The 22,569-nt window shown below is 48.4% G+C and overlaps 1 protein-coding gene across 1 annotated transcript; it reads right to left on the bottom strand.

Annotated features, from left to right (window-relative positions):
* Positions 1–2,488: 2,488 nt before the first annotated feature.
* Positions 2,489–4,641, bottom strand: LOC146810125 (uncharacterized). The gene is made up of 2 exons (XM_085617072.1): positions 3,904–4,641; positions 2,489–3,614 (listed from the first exon to the last, which is right to left on the bottom strand). Exons 1-2 carry the CDS (start codon positions 4,481–4,483, stop codon positions 2,626–2,628), a joined length of 1,569 nt encoding a protein of 522 aa, XP_085473198.1. The 5' UTR covers positions 4,484–4,641; the 3' UTR covers positions 2,489–2,625.
* Positions 4,642–22,569: the final 17,928 nt, after the last annotated feature.

Below are 22,569 nucleotides of genomic sequence, written 5' to 3'. Positions count from 1 at the left end.
TTGCACCTCTTTTACGCCGCCGTTGCGTCACTTTTGTGACGCAGCGGCGGTGCAAAGTCAGCGCCATGGTGCGGGGTACTTACAACGTGACGCATCTGGGAGATGCATCACGTTGTAAAGCCCTGCACCACATGTAGGCGTTCCGGCGCAGGGGGGGGCGTACCGGTGCAGGAACGCCTCCTAAAAGTGGCTGAGTGAAATCTACAAGATTTCACTCAGCCACTTTTAAGGCCATGCTGCGTCAAAACCCTGCGCCTGCTTGAAGCAGGCATAAGGATTGACGCAGCATTTTAAAGATAGGGCACCCCGAGTCTTGCTGGAGCTGCGTCGCGCTTGCGACGCAACTCCAGCAATGCGCCGCCTTTACGGCAGCAGATGCGTCACGCATCTGTGCATTTTTGCCCCATGGTGCGCTGCATTGTAAATGCGGCGCATCCATGGTGGCGGAGCCGTGACGCACAATAACTGGCGCATCCCTCCTGATATGCAGGGATGCGCCAGTTATTGTAAATCTGCCCCTATATATTTAAGTAGTGGTTTGTTTATTTTCTTTCTACATTACGGCCTTTCCAAATATGCACTAAATGGGAAACTTATGTTGCGTTGTGACAGTTAATAAAAGAACAGTCTATAGGTCATTCCACTTATTTGTCATGATATGCAGGTGTATTTAGACAGTAATCTGTGCCTGTTTTGTGATGTCTGCTGGAGTTACATGTAACCTGTAGGACACTCTTTTGAATTCCAGCATGGGCTTCATGCATTTCATAAAATGATAAACCCTAGTTTGACAAATACACATTATTGCTATTTAGAATGCTTTATATTGCTACAAGATTGCTTAATATATATTTTTATAGAAATATATCAAGCAGTGCATGAAATACACTTTTATGTGTTTGTTTAATGAAAAAATAACGCAGTATGGGCCATATGTAGGTAGCTAAATACCGGTCGGTAACGGCCGAAATTCGGTAAATATCCCGTTACCGACCGGTATTTAGTCAAGTGAGATGTAGGAGGCCAAAAACCAGTTTCGGTAAATATGAATCGGTAAATACCGATTCATATTTACCGAATTCTAAAATACCGCTTCATATTTACCGAATACATATTTTCCGATTCGGTAAATATGAAGTGGTAAATATGAAGTGGTAAAACGGGAAAAGATATGTAGGTAAATTCGGTAATTAAGAAATCCATGAAATTCGGTAATTAAGAGTCGGTAATTAACACAGATTGAAAGCAGGTGGTAAGCATCAACAGTGCATATAAGCAATCCCAAAATTCAACAGCGTCGACAACATGGCCGCTCTGTATGTCATTGCAAGGTGCCTACGTCTACAGGCAGCAGGACTGAGGATTTGGAGACGGGAGGAACGCATTTACAGACAGCGAATCACACTCTTTGAACTGACTGACGCTGAAATACATGAAAGGTACGGGCTACACCCCCAAACCATCATGGACCTGATAAGGGACCTGCACCCACTCCTGGACCAGCCAACAAGAAGGGCGCATGCCATACCACCACATGTGCAGGTTCTCTGCAGCCTACACCTACTCGCATCTGGCAGTTAGCAGGGGGTGACAGCTGCGGTGGGCGGTGTATCCCAGAGTTGCCTGTCCCGTTTCTTCAGGAAGTTCCTGGATGCCATGATGCAGAGAATGCACCACTACATCAGCTTCCCAAACACACAGGCTGAACTGCAGAAAACTAAAACTGACTTTTATCACATGTCACAGTTCCCCCATGTCATTGGCTGTATTGATGGCACACACATCCCAATCTGCCCACCAGCTGCCACTGAGCACATCTACAGGAACAGAAAGTCCACCCACTCCATCAATGTGCAGGTAATCTGCGATGCAGGGAACATCATCACTGATATTGTTGCGAAGTTCCCTGGGAGCACCCACGACTCCTACATCTTCCAGAACAGTGGGATCTACACACGACTGCTTGCCGGAGAATTTGGAGAAGGATACCTGCTAGGTAAGTAACAGTGACACTCCATAGTACTTAGTGCAAATCATAGTGTATTGAGGCATGTGACTGATGGTTCCCTTTTACTCACCTAGGCGACAATGCATATGCCGTGCGGTCATTCATCCTCACTCCCTACCTACACCCATCAACCCAGAGTGAGAGACGATATAATGTGGCACACAAATCTACACGCAATGTGGTGGAGCGCACGTTCGGACTATTGAAGAGCAGGTTCCGCTGCCTCCATAAAAGCGGAGGTGCACGCCAGTACACACCCATCCTCTGCTGCAAGATAATTGCCACTTGTGCAATGCTGCACAACCTTGCCACGAAGAGAGGTACAGAGGTCGAAATGACATATATTGAGGACAATGATGATGAGTCTGCACAGCCAGAGGCCAACGCAGCAGGAGTGCCAACAGCAACAGATGGGAGAGTGAGACGGGCAGAGATCACATGCAACTATTTCTGAATGAGTAAGGGGACACAGCCAGTAGTCGGATGCCATAACGTAGTTTAATCAGGCAGCACTACGACACGACAAAAAGGTAAACCTATTCCATCAACATTGAGAAATAAACTTATTTCAGTTAAGGGTTACTTCACCCAATAGTGTCTTTGTTTTTCCTGACGCATTAGTGTTTGCGCCCACGCGCACCAGTGCGGGATGGCAGTGAGTGAGCGTCCTCACTGGCTGGGGTACCAGTGGCACCACCTTGGCGCCTGCTGCTCCGACGTGTGTCTGGGACAGGGGGGGTTATGCTGCTCCTGCTGGTCGTGTCTTCTGTGTCACCAGCATCCAAAGCGCCAGTTGTTGCAGACTGGCTGGTGAGCAGCACTTCTAGTGCACTCGTGACCCTCACCATCCCCCTGGACACATCTGTGGTGCAGTGCGCAAGGCCCTCCTGCATCGCCACAGAGCGCCTGCAGAGCAGCGAAGTGGCAGTCGCCAGCCGGTTCACTGCCCTTGAGTTCAGATCCTTTCTCTGATGTCCCCTGCGCCGTGCTGCCCTGTCCTCATCATACTTTGAGCACAGCAGCATGATGGACTGGGACATGCCCCGCATGCCCGCTGCCATCTCAGCCATTCCCCCTGCCATGGCGCTGATGCCCTTGTCAATGTTTACAAATGTCTCATTGAGGCCACGCATTTGTCGCTGTACGGACACCATTGCCCTTGCCTGGATGCGTTGGATTTTCACCATGGTGGCCTCAAGCCCTGAGGAGACTCCCTGGCCCAGCCCTAGGGGAGGTGGACTCTGCGGCCGAGCCCTGCGGCGCCGTCTGCCACCTGTGTGTGCTCCCTCAGAGTCGGAAGGCACACTGGCATGGGTTACATCCTGGGGTACAGTGGACGGTTCCGCCCCCCTCGAGTCTTCAGACGATGAGTCTGTCACATCCAACCTGGCAGCAGGACGCCTCCTCAACCTGTGCAATGCAGGTGGTGAAGATGGTGGTGACACCTGCAGGAGTGGGGATGCTGGCTGGAGCGGCGATGCTGGCTGGGGTGGTGTGACTGCCTGTGGTGCCGTTCCCTGGCCAGCACTGGTGGTGGCCTTCTCCGCGCTGTGTTTGTGGTGTGCCCTCTCTCCCTTGTCATGGGCAGTTCTGTGCGCAGTAGTGCCTGTGGACAGAAAAGCGACATCAGCTAAGTGTACCTGAAGCATTGATTTGCTGACATGACAATACATTTTCTAAACAGTATCTCAATGTTCTCTGCCTGCTTCTCGCTACTGTGTGTTACATGCCTTGTTAATCTGTGCTAATCGTATCATGTTTGGGCTTTCAGGGACTACATCTCCCATGATGCATTGCTAGCATGCACTAACACCTGTACTGGAGTAGGATTCTCATTGCACATTTGGGGAGTTGGGATAGGGGTGGGGGGGCACATTGCTGTGCAAGCGTCTTACCTTGTTTCGAGGTGCCTCTGCCGGAGCTGTCAGCGTCCCCAATCCCCACGATGCTTTCTGGCTCAATGGTGGTCTCCACTAGCTCCTCCAGTTCTGTCAGGGCTGGTGCCCTGTTGCCTCCACCTCCTGTCCGGCTGGCCTCTTTTTTCAATTCTGCCACCTTCCTCTTAGTGATGATACGTATGTCGTACCACCGCTTCTTGACGACATCGATGTCCCGGGGGGTCACTCCCATGGCATTCACCTGTGCCTGGATTCCAAGCCAGATCTTACGTTTCTCTGACTCAGGCACTTGCTGTGACTGTTTGCCAAAAAGCTTCTGGTGCTGCTTCACAACCTCCTCCACCAGTACTTGCAGCTCCTTTGGGCTGAATTTCAGCTTTCGCTTCCTCTCCCCTCCTTCCCTCTCTGTGTCCTGGCTGGCCATTGTTGCTGTTTCCAGGGCTGAATCAGGCAGTTGCTCAGTTCCTCTCCTCAGCACTCCCAGCCTCTCCAGAGTCTGCTGATTGTGTGCACTTGCCTGGGTGTGGCCACTTCCTGGTTGGGTGGGGTTTAGGTAGCACAGGATTGGCTGATTCATCAAGTCATGTGTTTTGGAACTGCCGAATCGGTATTTACCGATTCGGTAAATACCGATTCGGTAATTGCCACTTCGGTAAATACCGAATCGGTAATTACCACTTCGGTATTTACCGATTCGGTAAATACCACTTCCGTATTTACCGATTCGGTAAATTCCGATTCATGTTTACCGAATATTACCGATTCGGTAATGTTTACCGATTGTTGACCTACATATAACTTACCAATTCATAAATACCGATTTGGTAAAATTCGGTATTTATGAATCGGTAAAAATTATTTACCTACATATGGCCCTATGTGTTTAAGTCCAAAATGATATACTTTATGTATCGCAGTTCCTTTGAGATATATTTCAGGGTTTTAGCCTGCACCCGTTTCCTCCCTAACTCCTGTTAAAACCTGAGAATTAAGTCATCACAGTGACTAAGGCCCTAGTAAGGAGGTGCCCTGAAACACTTTCCCCGATGTTGGACATCTAATAGCATTGTAATATTGCCAGTTCCGCCCTTTTAAAGGAGAGGGTCTGCTTTTCTCTTGCTAGCCGCAATGCGGTGTGCCGAAACCAATAATTGAGCAGTCTGCAACTATCGGTCGTGTGGGGGTCTCAGGTGGCGGTCGCGTGGATAGCAAACGGTGAGCTCTCTCTACAACCAGCATTGTTGAGAATGCATTCTTCTCGAACACTTTTGTGAGGAGGCGCTCTCCATACTCCTCCATTCTTCCTGTATTGGTGGATTCAGGGATCCCTAGGATTCGTAGGTTATTGCGTCGCCATCTGGATTCCAGGTCTTTGTTCTTGGCTGCAATAACTTTTAAGAGGCGTTCCATGTTCAATAGCTACTCCATGCAGCCTGTGGAGGTGTCCTCTAGCTCTGCTTCTTTGAGTCGCTCCTCATGTTGGTCGATTTTGTGTGTAATATTGTCCATGCGTGTACACATATTGTCCATTTTGGCTTCTATAGAGTTGAGGCTGCTTCTCATGGAAAGCAATAGTTGCTTAAGATCTTCTGTAGAGGTCTGGCTGTCTGGGCCTGGCCTGTCCACCATTGTGTGGTCCGAGTTTTCTTGCGTCCGGGCTGATTTGCGGGTGTCAAAATGTAGTTTAGTCTGCCTCCCCTCTGCCTTCCCCATATTTACTGCTGCTCCGCGTTTTTCAGCGTGTTGTCCCATGTCCCAGGGGAGGGAGCTGGAAGTCGCGATTCAATGGGTGTGTTGCTTGTATGTATGTACGAGTTCTGGCTCTGGGAGATTCCCTTGGCTTTGTGGCATCTCACTTGGTTAATGCTGTATATCTAGCGTTGATCCCTCCTCTGCCTCTATGTTTCACGGATATTTGTGCACCTCTTGTCACTTAGGCTATTATCTGTCAGTGCCTGCTACTCCGTTAGCCTCTTAGTTAGGTTGTCACCAGTTGGGGTGGCGTGTATATGCCCGTTCACTAGTTCACGTGACCATTAGTTGCTCTTCTCATGTTAGTTGGTTGGGCTTCAATTATACTGTGCTGCAGTCGAGCTGGACGATTATTCCCCCTATAGGATTCAGGCATTCACCTTACTCCTGCAGGCTCTCAAAGCATGTCACATCAGTCGCCGATCACCTAGCGCGTCTGCAGGGTGCGCGTTTCATGGCAGTTCCATTCTCCACACCAGAGCATTGTTCCCTTTCGGGCATGCAGTCCGTGCAGTGTCCGCGTGATCTCTTCTGTTTGTGTTTGCTTGTGCTTGTTACTTAAAGCTCCGTAGCTCTTGGACTTTTATACAGCACGCTACATAAGTGTTGCTTCTGGGTGCGTCTTTTCACCTTTGAGTATGTGTGCTGGACCCTGCCCGCTGTTTTCTGTGCTCTTCTAGTTCGCTGCATGTGATTGATTTAGGGCCCTTTTCCAGCCGTTTTTCCCTCCCTCTCTTCCCGCTTGGGCCACGCTCGCCTCAGCAGGGAGGGATTCAGCGTTTTGCAGTCTCCATGCTTGCTAAGGCCAGTATGCACTACGCACTTCTCTCGCCAGGCTCCCGGTGTAGGGTTCCCCAGAGCGTCTCTATTAGCGGCCGTGGGGAGGGGGGAGGTGTCCCTCGCCTCCGGCACTGGTCACGGTCTGCTACTCATAGATTGGCAGTTCTCAGCTCTTCTTGGTCTTCCCAGCACTCCTCCACAACAGTCTGCCGGGATTTGTCATTTTTCCAGGTTCGTCGCCTACACCTCCTCACCCTAGCTGTTTATGTCGGCCGATCTTTGCAGCCGCTCATCGTTCCACTGGAGATTAGGCGCAGGCTGCCGCCGCCATCTTGAGTCCGCTCCAGAGCTCCAGCCTGCAGGTCTGGTTTCTTCATACCTCAGCTGTTTTCCACTGCTCCGGTGGGTCTCGTGATGCCTCGGATGATCCGTCTCCCGTATCTGCTGCTGTACTTCAATTTATTTCAGCATACAGGCAGGCTATTGATGATTAGCAGCTCCGAACATAAAGAGCCTCATGCAAGTGCGGCCATCTTGCTCGGCGCCCTCTAGCGCTCCCACTCCTAAAATTTGTACACATTAAAAAAAGCTTTTTTAATTAATATATAAAATACACATTATTTAATATTTTAAAATATTCCACAACCTTTTCCCCTATAAGCCTAACATCCTGCTCGTAAACTTTTTCTTTTTTCTGAATTTGTACATTTTTTTAATTCACATAAAAAATACACAGTAATAATTAAAAGTTTTAAATGATCCCCATCCTTTTCTCCATAAAGCTCCTACATTTTTTCATTTTTATTTAAAATTGTATTTTTTTAAATTAACATAAAAAATACACATAACAATAAAACATTTTAAATACTCCACACCCATATCGCCAATAAACCCAACATCCCGCTCTTAAAAATATATAATTTACCTAAATAAATAACATTTTAACAATTTAAATTACTAAAAAAAAAACTTATAAAAAAACGGTTACTATAAATAAAAACATATATACAAAAAAATTACATTGTATTACAGACTACTTTTCACTAAAAAACTATAATATATACAATGATAATAATTACATCGATATTAAAAACATCTATATTAAATACCTAAAATCTATATTATTGAGAATGATATTACATACAATTATATTTGTGTCACAATATTCTTGACAAGATATTTATGTTAAAAGATTTTTTTTTCTTAAAGCATTTATTGCTGCATGTCTTTTGAGTTGTGAGATTGTGTTCACTCCCTTATATCCACTCCTCCCCTCAAGGGAGACTTGTACTGATCAGGCCCCGCTATTCCTGAGAGTCAAGTGCTGAAGGGGTACTTGCAGGCCCGGTTCTAGAGGGAGGGCCGGGTTCGCCAGGCCCACTCAAAGGAACCCCTGGGCCTTCCAAGGTCTATTCGCAAGCAAACAGTGACACTTTTGTTTTCCTGTTTTTTCGAGTGTGCCCGTGTGGCCTCACACACTGCTAAATCGCCTCACTTGCCTAAAGGTTCCTGCATGTATAGGTGTGAAAGTCAGCAGGCATGGATGCTGATGTTGCTCTCCCAACGAAAGACAGTCAATGTAAGCCAGACAGTGAAATCACACACAGACACGCACGCATGCACATACACACACTTAGCGACTATGGGGCAGATTTACAAGCCCTTGCACCTCTTTTACGCCGCCGTTGCGTCACTTTTGTGACGCAGCGGCGGTGCAAAGTCAGCGCCATGGTGCGGGGTACTTACAACGTGACGCATCTGGGAGATGCATCACGTTGTAAAGCCCTGCACCACATGTAGGCGTTCCGGCGCAGGGGGGGGGCGTACCGGCGCAGGAACGCCTCCTAAAAGTGGCTGAGTGAAATCTACAAGATTTCACTCAGCCACTTTTAAGGCCATGCTGCGTCAAAACCCTGCGCCTGATTGAAGCAGGCATAAGGATTGACGCAGCATTTTAAAGCTAGGGCACCCCGAGCCTTGCTGGAGCTGCGTCGCGCTTGCGACGCAACTCTAGCAATGCGCCGCCTTTACGGCAGCAGATGCGTCACGCATCTGTGCATTTTTGCCCCATGGTGCGCCGCATTGTAAATGCGGCGCATCCATGGGGGCGGAGCCGTGACGCACAATAACTGGCGCATCCCTGCTGATATGCAGGGGTGCGCCAGTTATTGTAAATCTGCCCCTATATATTTAAGTAGTGGTTTGTTTATTTTCTTTCTACATTAAGGCCTTTCCTAATATGCACTAAATGGGAAACTTATGTTGCGTTGTGACAGTTAATAAAAGAACAGTCTATAGGTCATTCCACTTATTTGTCATGATATGCATGTGTATTTAGACAGTAATCAGTGCCTGTTTTGTGATGTCTGCTGGAGTTACATGCAACCTGTAGGACACTCTTTTGAATTCCAGCATGGGCTTCATTTATTTCATAAAATGATAAACCCTAGTTTGACAAATACACTTTATTGCTATTTAGAATGCTTTATATTGCTACAAGATTGCTTAATATATATTTTCATAGAAATATATCAAGCAGTGCATGAAATACACTTTTATGTGTATGTTCAATGAAAAAATAACACAGTATGGGGCAGATTCATGTTAACTGGCGCATCCCTGCATATCAGCAGGGATGCGCCAGTTATTATGCGCCACCGCTGCGCCACCATGGATGCGCCACATTTATAATGCGGCGCACCATGGGTCAAAAACGGCACAGATGCGTGACGCATCTGTGCCGTAAAAGTGGCGCATTGCTGGAGTTGCGTCCCAAGCGCGACGCAGCTCCAGCAATGCTCTGGGGGGCCCTATCTGCACAATGCTGCGTCAATCCTTACGCCTGCTTCAAGCAGGCGCAGGGTTTTGACGCAGCATGGGCGTAAAAGTGACTGAGTGAAATCTTGTAGATTTCACTCAGCCACTTTTAGGAGGCGTTCCTGCGCCGGAACGCCCCCACCTGCCCTGGAACGCCCACATGTGGCGCAGGGCTTTACAACGTGACGCATCTCCCAGATGCGTCACGTTGTAAATACCCCGCACCATGGCGCAGGATTTGCGCCGCTGCTGCGTCACAAAAGTGACGCAACGGCGGCGCAAAAGTGGCGCAAGTGCAACATAAATCTGCCCCTATGTGTTTAAGTCCAAAATGATATATTTTATGTATCTCAGTTCCTTTGAGATATATTTCAGGGTTTTAGCCTGCACCCGTTTCATTCCTAACTCCTGTTAAAACCTGAGAATTAAGTCATCACCGTGACTAAGCCCCTAGTAAGGAGGTGCCCTGAAACACTTTGCCCGATGTTGGACATCTAATATCTTTGTAATACCCTACTCCAGAGATTAATCATGTGCATAAATCTCACTAGCACAGATTTTGGGAATATAACCCCACCATAGATATCTAGCTATAGAGGATAAATATTGTACAATTATATATTATGTCTCCATATAGATAGCCGTGAAGCTTAGCACTTGCATTTTTTTTAAACCCCCCCAGTTTTGTGAAGTATGAAGCAGGCAAAGTATTTAGAAATATTCCCTCTGTTGTAGACACCACTATGAAACCTTGCCTTACTGGTTCCAATTAGATACTTACTAAAGGTGGGCGTAGTTCGCGAAGTAGCACTTCGCGAAGCTACGCAAAGTGAAGTTCGCACTACGCGAGCTACGCGTAGCACTTCGCGAACTGCGAAGTAACATGTTCGCACTGTGCAAGATGTTGTTTTCAATGATTGCACAGTGCGGACAAGCAACCGGCACTGTGCAATCATTGAAAATGGCATCTTGCACAGTGCAAGCTGTAGTTTTCTGCTGCTCGAGTAGATTTTTACTCGAGCTGCAGCTTTCTCAACGCGAACTGGTAGTTTCTCATCGCGAGCGGTCGCGAGCATACGCGACCCCTCGCAATGAGAAACCTGACCTTCTCGCGTTGGGAATCTCGCCGGGAGGTTTATTTTCCATGCTCGCGATCGCGAACAAGGAAAAAGTCTCGCCAGGATGTCATTTTGCTTGCTCGCGGTCGCCAACTTGACGTTGAGGACCGCGAGCAAGCAAAAAATGACCGCAGCTCTACGCAACACTACGCTACGCGTGTTCGCACTGTGCTACGTGCAGTTCGCATAGCGCGAAGTAGCGCGAACTTTGCAAACTACGCGAGCGTAGCGTAGTGCTTCGCCCAGGCCTAATACTTACTCCATTTCCCCAGTCCTGGTTGTCCATGAGCAGGCATTGTACCGACGGTCAAGGTGAAAGATCCTACTTCTTTCCCCGTTGGTTCTCAGGGCTTAATAGCTGTAGGAAAGTAATTCCCTACAGTTGGATGTCCTGCACATCTTCAGGCAGTAGAATGGGTGTAATGCAAAATGAACAGTACGTTCATAATCTGCAGTGCCGTAATTTTATATATAAAATGTGGGGTTCTCGTTACTTGATATTCAACTACGAGGTAGTGATTAACAAATCTCACTAGAACTCCATAACTTTACGTTATTTGCTTTGTATAGCACATGTTTTGAAACAGAAAAATGTGTTTTGAAAACACTACTACAAATCACAGCTTTTGTGCACTTACATTACACTGATTTCTAGTTTTATTATCGGTTGAAAATATAATTGTAGCAAATAATGGGAAATAAATAATGCATCAGTATGCATCAGTATGCCCAGTATGCCAAAATTACTGAGAAATATGTCATTTGCAATTGCTGCTGAAAGGGTATTCTACTAATGATTCATAACCTAAACAACATTGCCATTCACAAAAAATGGCAGGTATGGTAACAGAGCACCTCCACCTTCATAACCCATACACTTTAGACATGCTCTGCAGCAAAAAATCTTCTGTCTGCTGTTAGAAATGGGGGTCTCTAGTTGGCAATGGTTTGCACTGTTGTTTAAGCAGGGACCCTTCTTCCTAGTCAGGGTAATGGGGATAAACTTCTAAATAACCCCTGCTCACTCCTGGGCAGACATGCTTATCTCAGAGGTAGTGGGTAAATTAATCCACATAAAACATTCATCATGTCCTCTGGTAAAACACCATCAAAGGGATTAGGTATCTTTATTACCACCACCAAGATTGAACACACAACAACCTACCCCTACTTAGGAGTGGTGATAGATGATAGGGAGACTTGGAAAAGGGCAATCGAGTCTAGAAACCATCAGTTCTTAAAGGCAACAATGGCCCTAGTGTCCTTTACACAGAGACTCGGAAAGAGATCCCCGAAGGAAATCCTGGAAATTTACCGCCCAAAATGTATTACCACTGCCACTTACGGTGCGGGTATATGGGGACATGCCCGAGTAGATTCCATCCAAAAAACAGAAAACACCTTTTTGAGATATTTACTATCAGTCCCTCAATCTTCATCTACCTACTCCTGCCACCAAGAACTCGGTTTGCCATTTATCACCGATCTCATCCGACTGCAACCAATCTTGCTGTGGCACCGCATCTGGACCTCAGAAAAGACGTCCTTAACTAAAGAAATCATCACCGATTGTCAAAAACTGGACCATTCCCAAAAAATTCCATGGTTACACTATGTTCATAATTTCTTTACTGATTTGGGTCATCCCAACTTCTACTCTGCTCCATATGATATGTTAAGGATTTCCCGTAAATCACTTAAGGCGGAATGTCTAAAACATCTTGACGATCTTCGGTTAGTAACAGAAGTCAACAAACCTTCTGTTCAGCATTCTTTATTAATTCAAACTTCTTTTAAAATTGAGCCCTACCTGTCCTCAAACTTCCCAATTTACGATGTTTTCTTACTTACTAGATTCAGACTCAACAACTTTCACCGACTAATCACCTTTCCCAAACCAAATGACTGGTCAAGGGTTATTTCCATCTGTCCCTGTGACGATATTTCTTTACAGTCCCTTTTACATGTCACTTTCTTCTGTAAATATTTTTCTGAACCTAGAAAACGGTGGCTGAACCCCATTCTGCAGCAAATGTCAATACGCGAATGTCGCCCAGCCTTATTGGCATTACAAATGCTGGACACTCCCGCAACATGTTTTAATATTGCTATGTTCTTAAAATTTTGTATAAGGCACAGAACAAATCTTTAAATCTTAATACCTAGACGCTATGATTGTTGGCTGTTTGCGAACCAATCCCAAAAATTGCGTTCTAAAATCATATTTTAAATCACTTTGTATATGAACTCTGTTCATAATTAAGATTCCTTTATACCTGACATGTTTTGCTATCTCTGTGATTAACTGTCTCTACTTACAAAGAGAATGGATTGTCAGATTTCTCAATGCAATATCAGTATAGAAATTTTAATTTTGCTGCATTTGTTGTATTTGTATTTTGCTTTTATGGATGTGCCTTGCTTCCGAATAAAGCTTTTATTGAATTGAATTGAATAGTGGGTAAAGCGTTTGTGCACACATACAGTAATACAGTGAAAACACTACAAATGGACACCACACCAGTTTAGAAAAATAAGTAATCTTTATCTAAGCGAAACAAGACCAAAATGACAAAAGTCCACTATACAGTAATCAAAATATGATTTTTAAAAGGTAGAAATAGTTCTGTCCATAGCAAATTATAGATGCGACACTTTCAACACAAATTACCTTGGATGCGTCAAAATCAAAAGCAAGAACAGCCGCAGGGAAACAGATGCTGTGATCTCGGACCTTGTAGATCGGTGCACTCTATGCGGCATGCGGCGATTTCTCCCACCGCAGGCAGGAGTTGCGTTGGTTTCTTCAGCGATGCATCGGAAACAGGTGCGGATGCGTCGCACTTCTCATTGTTGCATTACTTTTACAGCTCCCAACAGCAGGAACAACCTCCAGAGGCCCAGAACAGCCACAGGCACCTCTTGGCAGTTCAAAACTCCCAGCAAGGAAGTTCAGGGGAGCTGGAGGTGAAGTCTTTGTATCCCTGAGTCATCAAAACAGGAGCAAGCTCTACTTCAACCCCTTGGGGATCTTCCTCAAGCAGGGTACACAGCACACAGCAATGTCTTTGTCCATTCCTTGGCAGAAACAGCCACTGCAGGCCAACCCCAGACAGTACACAGCAAAGGGCCAGTACTTCTCCTTCAGTTTCTCGAACTCTTCTCCTTTGCAAAGTTTCCTCTTGAATTCCAGAAGTAATCTAAAAGTCTGGGACCCACTTTTTTTAGCACAAAATCCTATGTTCTCTGGTGCCAGAGAAGCTCTTTGCCCAGCCAAAACCAGTTCTGTCCTCTCTGGTGCAGCTTCCTGGCAGGAGGTGTAAAAAGCATTGTCAAAGGCAGACCAGGCCTATTCAGGCATGAAAGAAATCCCCCCTACTCTGAATGCAGCCCGGGTCTATTGAGCCAAACCTTCACTCGACAGTCAATACACAAACCAGCAGAGGCACAGAGGATTGCTAAGTAAGAAAATACCTACTTTCTAAAAGTGGTATTTTCAAACATAGAATGTAAAATTCATCCTCACCAAAAGATGCATCTTTTTTTTTTTGTGAAAAACTTTATTATATTTGCATTCAAGGCACAAGCAAATTAGGTATATTATCTAAATGCTTACAAGCACTACATTTGCATTGTTTGAAGTTATGGTACTCAGCGCTAGAGCCTCACAAATGTCTCGACAAATGAAAACCCTCCCCACAATACATTTCCAGCTCCCCCCCGTTTTCAGTGTCCGAGTCTCCCTCCACTCTTGTGTCTGGAGGTTCACAGATGTATCCCCTGTACTTATTCCAGGCCCCCCATACCCAGCTCCATTTCCTCGGGCAACCACGATTGACAAACACTGCTTTTTCGTCCGCCATGGCAACAACAAGATCCTCACACCAGGCAGTAAGCGACGGTGTCTCTCTCGCACCCCATTTTTGCGCAATGTTGCGCTTCGCCACCATTATCCCCATTGTTGCCTATTCCTGTGCTGGGCGTGTAAGATCGTTCGGCTCCCACACATTTAGTATACATCTGCTAGGCTCGGGAGCCAACGATAACTCCACGGTCTGTGATATGGTCCTCATCACTTACACCCAGTATTCCATTATCTTGGGACATTCCCACAAAGTATGAAAGAAAGTACCTTCCTCCCCACAGCACCTCAGGCAGTACGGGTGTGGTGCCGACCCTATTGTGTTAAGGATATATCTAGTGTAGTAAGTTCTATGCAAAATTTTTAGTTGCACTAGTTAAAGCATAGACGGTATCCCCACCTCCCGCGGGGGGGCCAGCGCCCCCCGCCATTCAGAGTCGTCGAAATCGCCCACATCTCGGTACCATTTTCCCCTGAGTGCCACGTGGGGGTCTGGTAAATTGTTCACTAACTTACGGTATGTGAAAGAAGTAGCCCGCTTATACATGCAATCTGTCAACAACCTATCCTCTAAGGGGGTGGCCTCAGGGACCTCGGTGCCGGGTGGTAGGGCCGCCTGCAGCACGTGTCTTATCTGCAGGTATCTAAAGCTTTCAGAGGGCGCCAGGTCGTATTGCGCACGAAGGTGCTCAAACGTGGCGATTCCTCCCTTATGACACATATCGTCCACCGTCGATATTCCAATTGCATCCCACTTGTCAAAGCCCTTGCAGTGTCGCAAGCCACCTAGCCGCTGTGTTACCCACAGAGGGGTAAGCTGGGTTATCTTTCCTGTCCATCCCATTTTAGCATGCGCCTAGTGCCATATGTTGACCGTCTGCCTTGTGGGTCCGAGTAGCACCGGCGTGTGCTTCTTGTTATAACGCGCGGACATCATGCCTTCAACCCCGAGCCCATGTCTATTTGCCATATAAGCGGGATTCGTCTGTGGAGAATGAACCCATTGATTAATGACTTTCAGGTGCGCCGCCCAGTAATATAACTGTATGCCCGGCAGTGCAATGCCCCCATCGTACCATCCTTTGGTGAGTTTGCGCTGTGCAATGCGTGCAGGTTTGCTCCCCCACATTTGCCCAGAGACCTGAGCCGCAATGTGTTTAAAGTAGGTGGGTGGCACAGAGTATGGAGTATTTTCGAGGACATACAGGAATCGAGGCAGTGCCATCATCTTAAAAAGCGCTGCCTTCCCCAACAGTGTTAGGGGAAGTGTTCCCCAATGGGCGGCATCTCTTTTTAGACGTTGCAGGGGAGGCATAAGATTTTTTTTTTAAGAATCCGTCCGGGTCCGCCGTGATGTAGATACCCAGGTATCAGAACGCATCCACCGAGATTCGCAGTGGACAGTCCTCTGGAAGCTGCGGCGGGGGGCCCCGGAGCACAAAAAGTATTGATTTGGACCAATTGATAGTATAACCCGACGCACGACCAAACTGGTCACATATATTGAGGAGTACCAGGATGGATCGCCTGGGTGAGGTCAAATAAAGCAGAACGTCATCCACATACAGCGATATACGATCTTCCCAGTCTGCTGTCCAGCGCAGGCCGCGGATCTGGGGTTCCCACCTGATCCATGCCGCCAGTGGTTCCAGCACCAGCGCAAACAATAACGGCGACAGCGGGCAGCCCTGACGCGTGCCTCGGGACAGTGGGAAGTCATTGGATATATGCCCATTAGCCGCTACGTGGGCCAGCGGCTTTGTGTAGAGGAGGCGTACCCACGCACAGAACTTTGGGCCGAACCCCAAATGTGTCAGAACCGCAAACAAGAAGGGCCATTCCACCATATAGAACGCCATACGGGCATCCAATGACAGGATAACTGCTGGCTCCTGAAGATAAGGTATACGGGCCATCACTCCGTGCAGTCGCCTCAGATTTAAATGCCGTGTTTCTACTAGGCCTAAACACGGACTGGTCCGGGTGAACCAGGGTTGTGAGGTGTGGGGTAAGCCGTAGCGCAAGGATCTTTACTAATATTTTAGCTTCAGCATTGATTAAGGAAATAGGCGGTAGGAAGTACAGTCTTCCAGGGGCTTCCCGGGTTTCGGGATCGCCACTACTGTGGCTACGCGCTGATCCTGCGGGAGTTCTCCTATCGTCAGACTGTCACAGTACATATTGAGCAGGTACGGGGCCACTGTCCCCGCCAACCTTTTGTAAAGTTCTACGGGGATTCCATTAGGTCCTAGTGCCTTCCCAGATTGCAAGGAGCCAATCGCCACCTGCAACTCATCGGTCGTCAGGTCCGCCTCTAGCGTGAGGGCTGTCTCTGTCGTAAGCTTGGGCATTATTATATCCTTGCTAAAGGTTAGTGCCTCTTCCACTGACATCGCTGACAGCGACGTGTACACCTGCTGGAAGTGCTGCGCTAGCCTGTGTACTATGGCCCGTGGGTCAGTTTCCATGGAGTTATCTGTCATTCGCAGCTGCGCTCTCCACTTTCTGTCTCGCTCCCTTTTATCGAGCCACGCCAGAAGCTTCCCAGCTTTATCGCTGGCCTTGTATATCTTATGTCTCGTTGACGAAAGCCCAAGTGCAGTCACCCCCCTCAAATGTTCCCTATGTAGTTGTTGTTGGAGGTGTAGGTTGCGGGCCGTGACGGGAGTCGGGTTTTGTGAGTGCTGAGTGTCAGCCTTCTGGAGCTCCGATTCTAAAGCAGTGAGTTCCTGCTGCTGTTCTCGCTTATAGCCTGCTATAGAGGAGATGGCTTGCCCTCTGAGTACAGTCTTATAGGCCTCCCAGAGGGTGGACGGAGAGTGGACCGAGCCGGCATTTTCCCGGAAGTAATGTTGTGTCGAGGTGCGTATGGATTTCACGATCTTGGGAACTCGCAAGTGTCCAGGGAATATGGGGAATATTTGTGGCCGTCCCCCCTGGTGATACGTGTAGGTTAAGACAACTGGGGAGTGGTCTGAAATAACTCTAGGCCGAATGTCAACTGTGTCTACATGCTTGAGGCTCTCTGAGGAGGCTATAAAGTAGTCTATTCTCGATAAGCTATTATGTACCGCAGATTGAAAAGTAAATTGGCGCGCCATGGGATGTCGATGTCGCCAGACGTCCACAAGCCCCATTGCCTCCAGAAAGCCCCCGAGACGTGACACCCCCGCCGCCCGCTCCCTCACCGGGTGCCGGTCTATGGCCCCTTCCACCACGTCATTAAAGTCTCCCCCAATCAGCAGTTCTCCCTCCGGGAGATCGAGGAGGAAGTCACTCAGGGCCGGAAGTGCAACTGTCTGTAACGCCGGGGGAACATATACTGATACTATGTTGATAGGGTGTCCCTCCCAGTGTCCCACCAGAGCCGCGAATCGGCCACCTGCGTCTGTCTTCGTTCTATGAATTATGAGTGGTGATTGTTTACGTACCAAGATACCCACCCCTCTGGACCCCGATGTGAACTCTGAGTGGGCCACCATCTTGAACCCCCACCTGTCTAGCACCCGACATGCATTCCCAGTGAGGTGCGTCTCCTGCAGTAGGACCACATCCGGGGAACTTCGCTTAAGACACTGCAACACCAGACCCCTTTTAATTTTATCCCTGAGGCCGTGCACATTCCACGTAATTAGTGTTAGGGACCTCACCTGTGCATCAGGCATCTGCCCTCGCTCAACTGGCTGCGAGTGTGGTGCTGTCATGACCGCCGAAGCGCATAATCAATGGGGCGGATGAATGTGGGCCGAGTCCCCGCCACCCCCATTTGAGGACATGTCGTACCCAAGTGCCTGTATACAAAACGTGAACAAAGAAAACCAAACCATAACAGCAAATCCCCACCCTCCACCCTGCCTCCCTGCTAGACGGACTTAAAACTACCCGCCACCCCAACTTTGCAGAGCGCTTCATACCCAATCCCAGTAACAATACTTGCGTGTCGGGGGTGAGAAGTCCGAGGAGCACCTTAGTCCATCCCCTTCCTGAGGACCATTGTTCTGTTCGACCTTACTGTGGCTGCAGTGTAGACCCTGCACTAGTGGATCCCCGCCTACCCGTTCATCAAATATAGAAGACCACAGGAATCCCACACCGTCCGACGGCATGGGCAGTACTATACTACCATTTCCCTCCGTCTCTGTTCTTGCCGATCTGCACGAGCCATGGTTCCCCTTCTTATTCCTCAGCCTCCAACCTGTGCACCGTGTCTCTTTCCCACGCCATCCGTGATCCCCGGGGCCCTCCTCCACCCGTCGCTGCTGTTGGTGCCTCTCTGGCCGCTTGTGTCCTTCCACTCGCCGCCAGCCCTCAAGCCATTCTCGGGCCTCCTCCGGGTTATCAAAGAACCAAGTTTTGCCATCAGCTACGACTCGCAACCTCGCTGGGAATAGCATTGAGTAGGTAATTTCTCTACGCCGAAGATCCTTTTTTATCTCGAAGAACCTCCTGCGGCGTTTGGTGACTGCAGCCGTGAAGTCCGGAAAAAAGGAGATCACCGAGTTATGAACTCGAAGCGGTGGGGCCACTCTTGCTGTCTGCAATATGGCATCTCAGTCACGGAAATGAAAGATTCGGGCCAGCACAGGCCTGGGGGGCGCCCCTGGTTTAGGCCTGCCACTTGGCACCCTGTGCACCCTTTCAACTGGGAAAAAGGTGGATAGCCCCCTCGGTTGGAGTCGTGTCTTAATGAGTTCCTCAACATAAAGGTCCATGGCCAGGCCCCCTTCACTCTCGGGAAGGCCCGTAATTCGGACGTTATTGCGGCGGGAGCGCCCCTCCTGGTCATCTAGCTTCGCCGCCATTATTTTATTCTCGGCCTCTAGGTGGGTAACTCTCTGAAGCAGTGCGGTCGTATCTCCAACCAAGGATTTTGTCGTTTATTCCACATCCGTGACTCGCGCCTCCATTTTCTGGAAGTCAGCCCTTATGAAAGACACGTTGGTAGAAATGGTGCCAACCGTGGATCGGACCTGAGTGAGTGCGGTCATAATGTCATCGAGCGTCACCTTATTCGCTCCTTCGTGGTTCGACGCTTTTTCCTGCGAATCTTTACGGTCCGTTGGAGCCATTGATTCTTTTGAGTAGGCATATTTGTCTAGTTTGCCCTGGTTGTTCGCGCGTGGGCCCTTGCCCCCCATATTTACGTGAGGAGCACTACCGCAGTTGGTAATCGCTGCTGCCAGCCACGGGGCTTTCGTCCCTCGTGCGGCCTGTCGGGTTTTCCGCTGCGGAAGCACCTGGAAGGCACTGAGGCAACGGGCCCACTCCGGTCAGCCACACGCGGATCCCGGGTGCCTCCACACCCCGCCGATCGGTCACCACCAGTGATCTCGGGTATCCAAACAGTCACTGCAGAGATACCTGCGTAGCAGTCCACTCAGCGCCAGTGTTGGGGGACAGATGTACCGCTGACTCCTGGCCTCAAGCTGTCCGGCACCCTCCAGCATCAGCGCTCAATGGTGCGGCTCCAACAGTGCCGGTGGAGGGCCTCCCCGGCCCACCCCGCCGTCCTCAATGCTGCCGTCCAGGGAACACGCCGACCCAACCAGGCCTCCAACGGCTGGCGCCGGGCAGTCGGAGCCGTGCTCCCCCACCCACGGGCACTTCGCCGACGGGGCTCTGCGGTATTGGTGGGAGTAATTATCATTGTGCCCCGAATGGGCGCCTGCAGCACTCTCCCAGGCCAGCTCCTCACCAGCAGTCAATCCAAGGCGGGCTGCGCAGCTCCGTCGCCGCACCTCCACCCGAGTAGCAGGTCGCTCCGGAAGTCCGTAAAACTCCTTTCAGCATTTACTTGCCCCGCTGTTGGGGGGGGGATGACCGGAGGGAAGGTCACACCCCTCCGCCAAGAGCGCCCCCGAAGTCGCAGTGGAGCGCCACCCGCCGGATCCGATGTTCAGGCCAGTCCCCGGCTTCCGGCGCGTATCCAGGCCGCTCCTCGTCCTTTGTCTCAAACGGCGTCACGGATGGAGTTTACGCCCTGAGAGTGAACCGATCGGGACACCAGTGACTCCGGAATATGGTGCGGGTCCTCAGGATAGATAGTGTGTCCGGATTATGTAGCGGATTTTACGGGGAAGCGACTTCATCCCCAGAGCTTCTCTAGGCTGCGGCCACGCCCCCAAAAAAGATGCATTTTTACATTCTGAGTTCAGGCATAATAAACTTTACCTTCCCATCTTGTCCCCATGGAAAGTTATATTTATAAGGTGTTATACAAAAACCCCATTCTATCCTATGGGATAGATACCCTCTGAATAGCGAAAAACGAAATTCACTGTAGTTCACTATCAGGACATGCTACACATATCACAATATGTCCCACCTTTTACAGACACTGAACCCTGTCCATAGGGGTACCTTGGGCCTACCATAGGCGTGACTCCCATGTAAGAAAAGGGAAGGTTAGGGACTGGCAAGTGGGAGCACTTGCCAGATCGATATGGCAGAATCAAACTGCGCACAGGCACTGCAGTGGCAGGTCTAAGTTGCATTTACAGGTTGCTCATGTGGGTGGCACAATCAGTGCTGCAGGCCCACTAGCAGCACCTGATTTACAGGACCTGGGCACCCACAGTGCACTGTACTGGGGACTCAACAGTAAACCAAATAAGCCAATTATGGAATTATGGAAACACCAATCCATGACAACAATTTACAGAGGGAGCACTTGCACTTTGGCACTGAAGAGCGGTGGCAAAGTGCCCAAAGCATTTAGACCAGCAAAACGAAGTCCAACACACAGTAAAAACATAGGAGGCAAAGGCAAAAATACAGGGGAAAACCAAGGTTGCCAGGTTTAACATCTGCTGTAATCTTTGGGCATGGCTACGCTTGGCTGGCCCTGGACACAGGCCATGGTCACTGCCCTTACCCTCTAAGAAGAACCATGCTATGAGCACCGAAATGGGTACTTCCTGCAACAGTGCTCATATGGCATGACCTGCACCCATGCCCTATTCCCATTACTGCTGCAAAAAGTACAGATTGGGTACTGAACATGGCCAATGTTCTGTTCAATTAGGCCAAACATTAGTAAACATATGAAGCTTTCACTTCATAGACTTGTCAAAATTGGACTTATATTGCCAGTGTATAAAAAAGCATATCTTTCTTAAAGCTTTAATGACTTTTGCCCCAACGCCACATCCATCATTTTGGCCCACCCGTGTTCCTTCATGGCCCTCCCAGATCCAGTGTAACGCATCAACCCCAACAGCCGGGACCAGCAACCCCTGTGGGCCCTGTGGCAGGTGAATACCCTTTATCTTGACTGCATGGAAATATCCAGAAGGTGGGACACTCTGGTGCCATCAGATAATGATGTAGGAATTTGGAAGGACCTGATTGTTCTTATGCCTGGTCTGAGCCCATGGGACATTTCTGATTCAGAACTCTTTTCAGACGATCCCACCAGGACTGAGATAGTTTATACACGCACTGCACCCTTGTTAGTGCATGTTTACCGTGCACAGACCACGTTACCAGTTGTGCCATCCCCCTCCAATGATATTGAAGCACTTGCAGCAGTCCCTCCTTGTCTCTGGACATCAGCTCCAGATGAGGTAGGACTGATAATATCTGCAGAATCATTTAAGATAAAGTTGAAGCCAGGTGCACAATTGCCACGTGTAAAACAGTATCCACTGTCTAAAGAAGCAAAGGTAGGTATTAGAGGGACAATACAAAGATTGAAGGATCAAGGAGTCCTGTATTCCCGTCCATTGCCTTGTAACACCGCAATTTATCCTGTAAAAAAATCTACAGGTAATACTTGGAGGATGGTTCAGGATTTTCGCCCCCTTAATGCCATAGTATTAGCAGAGTACCCCTTAGTGCCAGACCCATCTGTGATATTGACTAATATACCAAGTGACGGTAAATCGTTTTCTGTGGTGGATTGAAAGAATGCCTTTTTTAACATACCTTCACATCCTGACATTATTTGACAGCCTTCAGTTTTGATGGTGAACAAATCCAGTACTCTAGACTCCCACAATGCTATTGTGAGTCTCCATCTGTGTTTAATAGAGTATTGAGAGATGATTTGTTAAATTTCCAGTCAGACAGTACAGTCTTGCAATATGTAGATGATTTCTGAATGTGTTTTGGACACTGTCAATCTCCTAATGCTACTTGCTACTAAGGGATACAAAGTGGACAGGAAAAAATTATAGTTTGTGCAAAAAGAAGTGCTGTATTTGGGCCAAGTGTTGTCTGCAGAAGGCAAAAAGATAGCAGGTTCTAGAATACAAACTATACATGATCAGCCTCAGCCGAAGGCAGTAAAAGACATGCAGAAATGTCTAGGCCTTTGTAATTTTGTAGGTCAGT

The sequence above is a fragment of the Triturus cristatus genome, chromosome 7 (genome assembly GCF_964204655.1).
Source record: "Triturus cristatus chromosome 7, aTriCri1.1, whole genome shotgun sequence".
NCBI lineage: Eukaryota > Metazoa > Chordata > Amphibia > Caudata > Salamandridae > Triturus > Triturus cristatus.
This window is presented reverse-complemented; position numbering and strand designations above follow the sequence as displayed.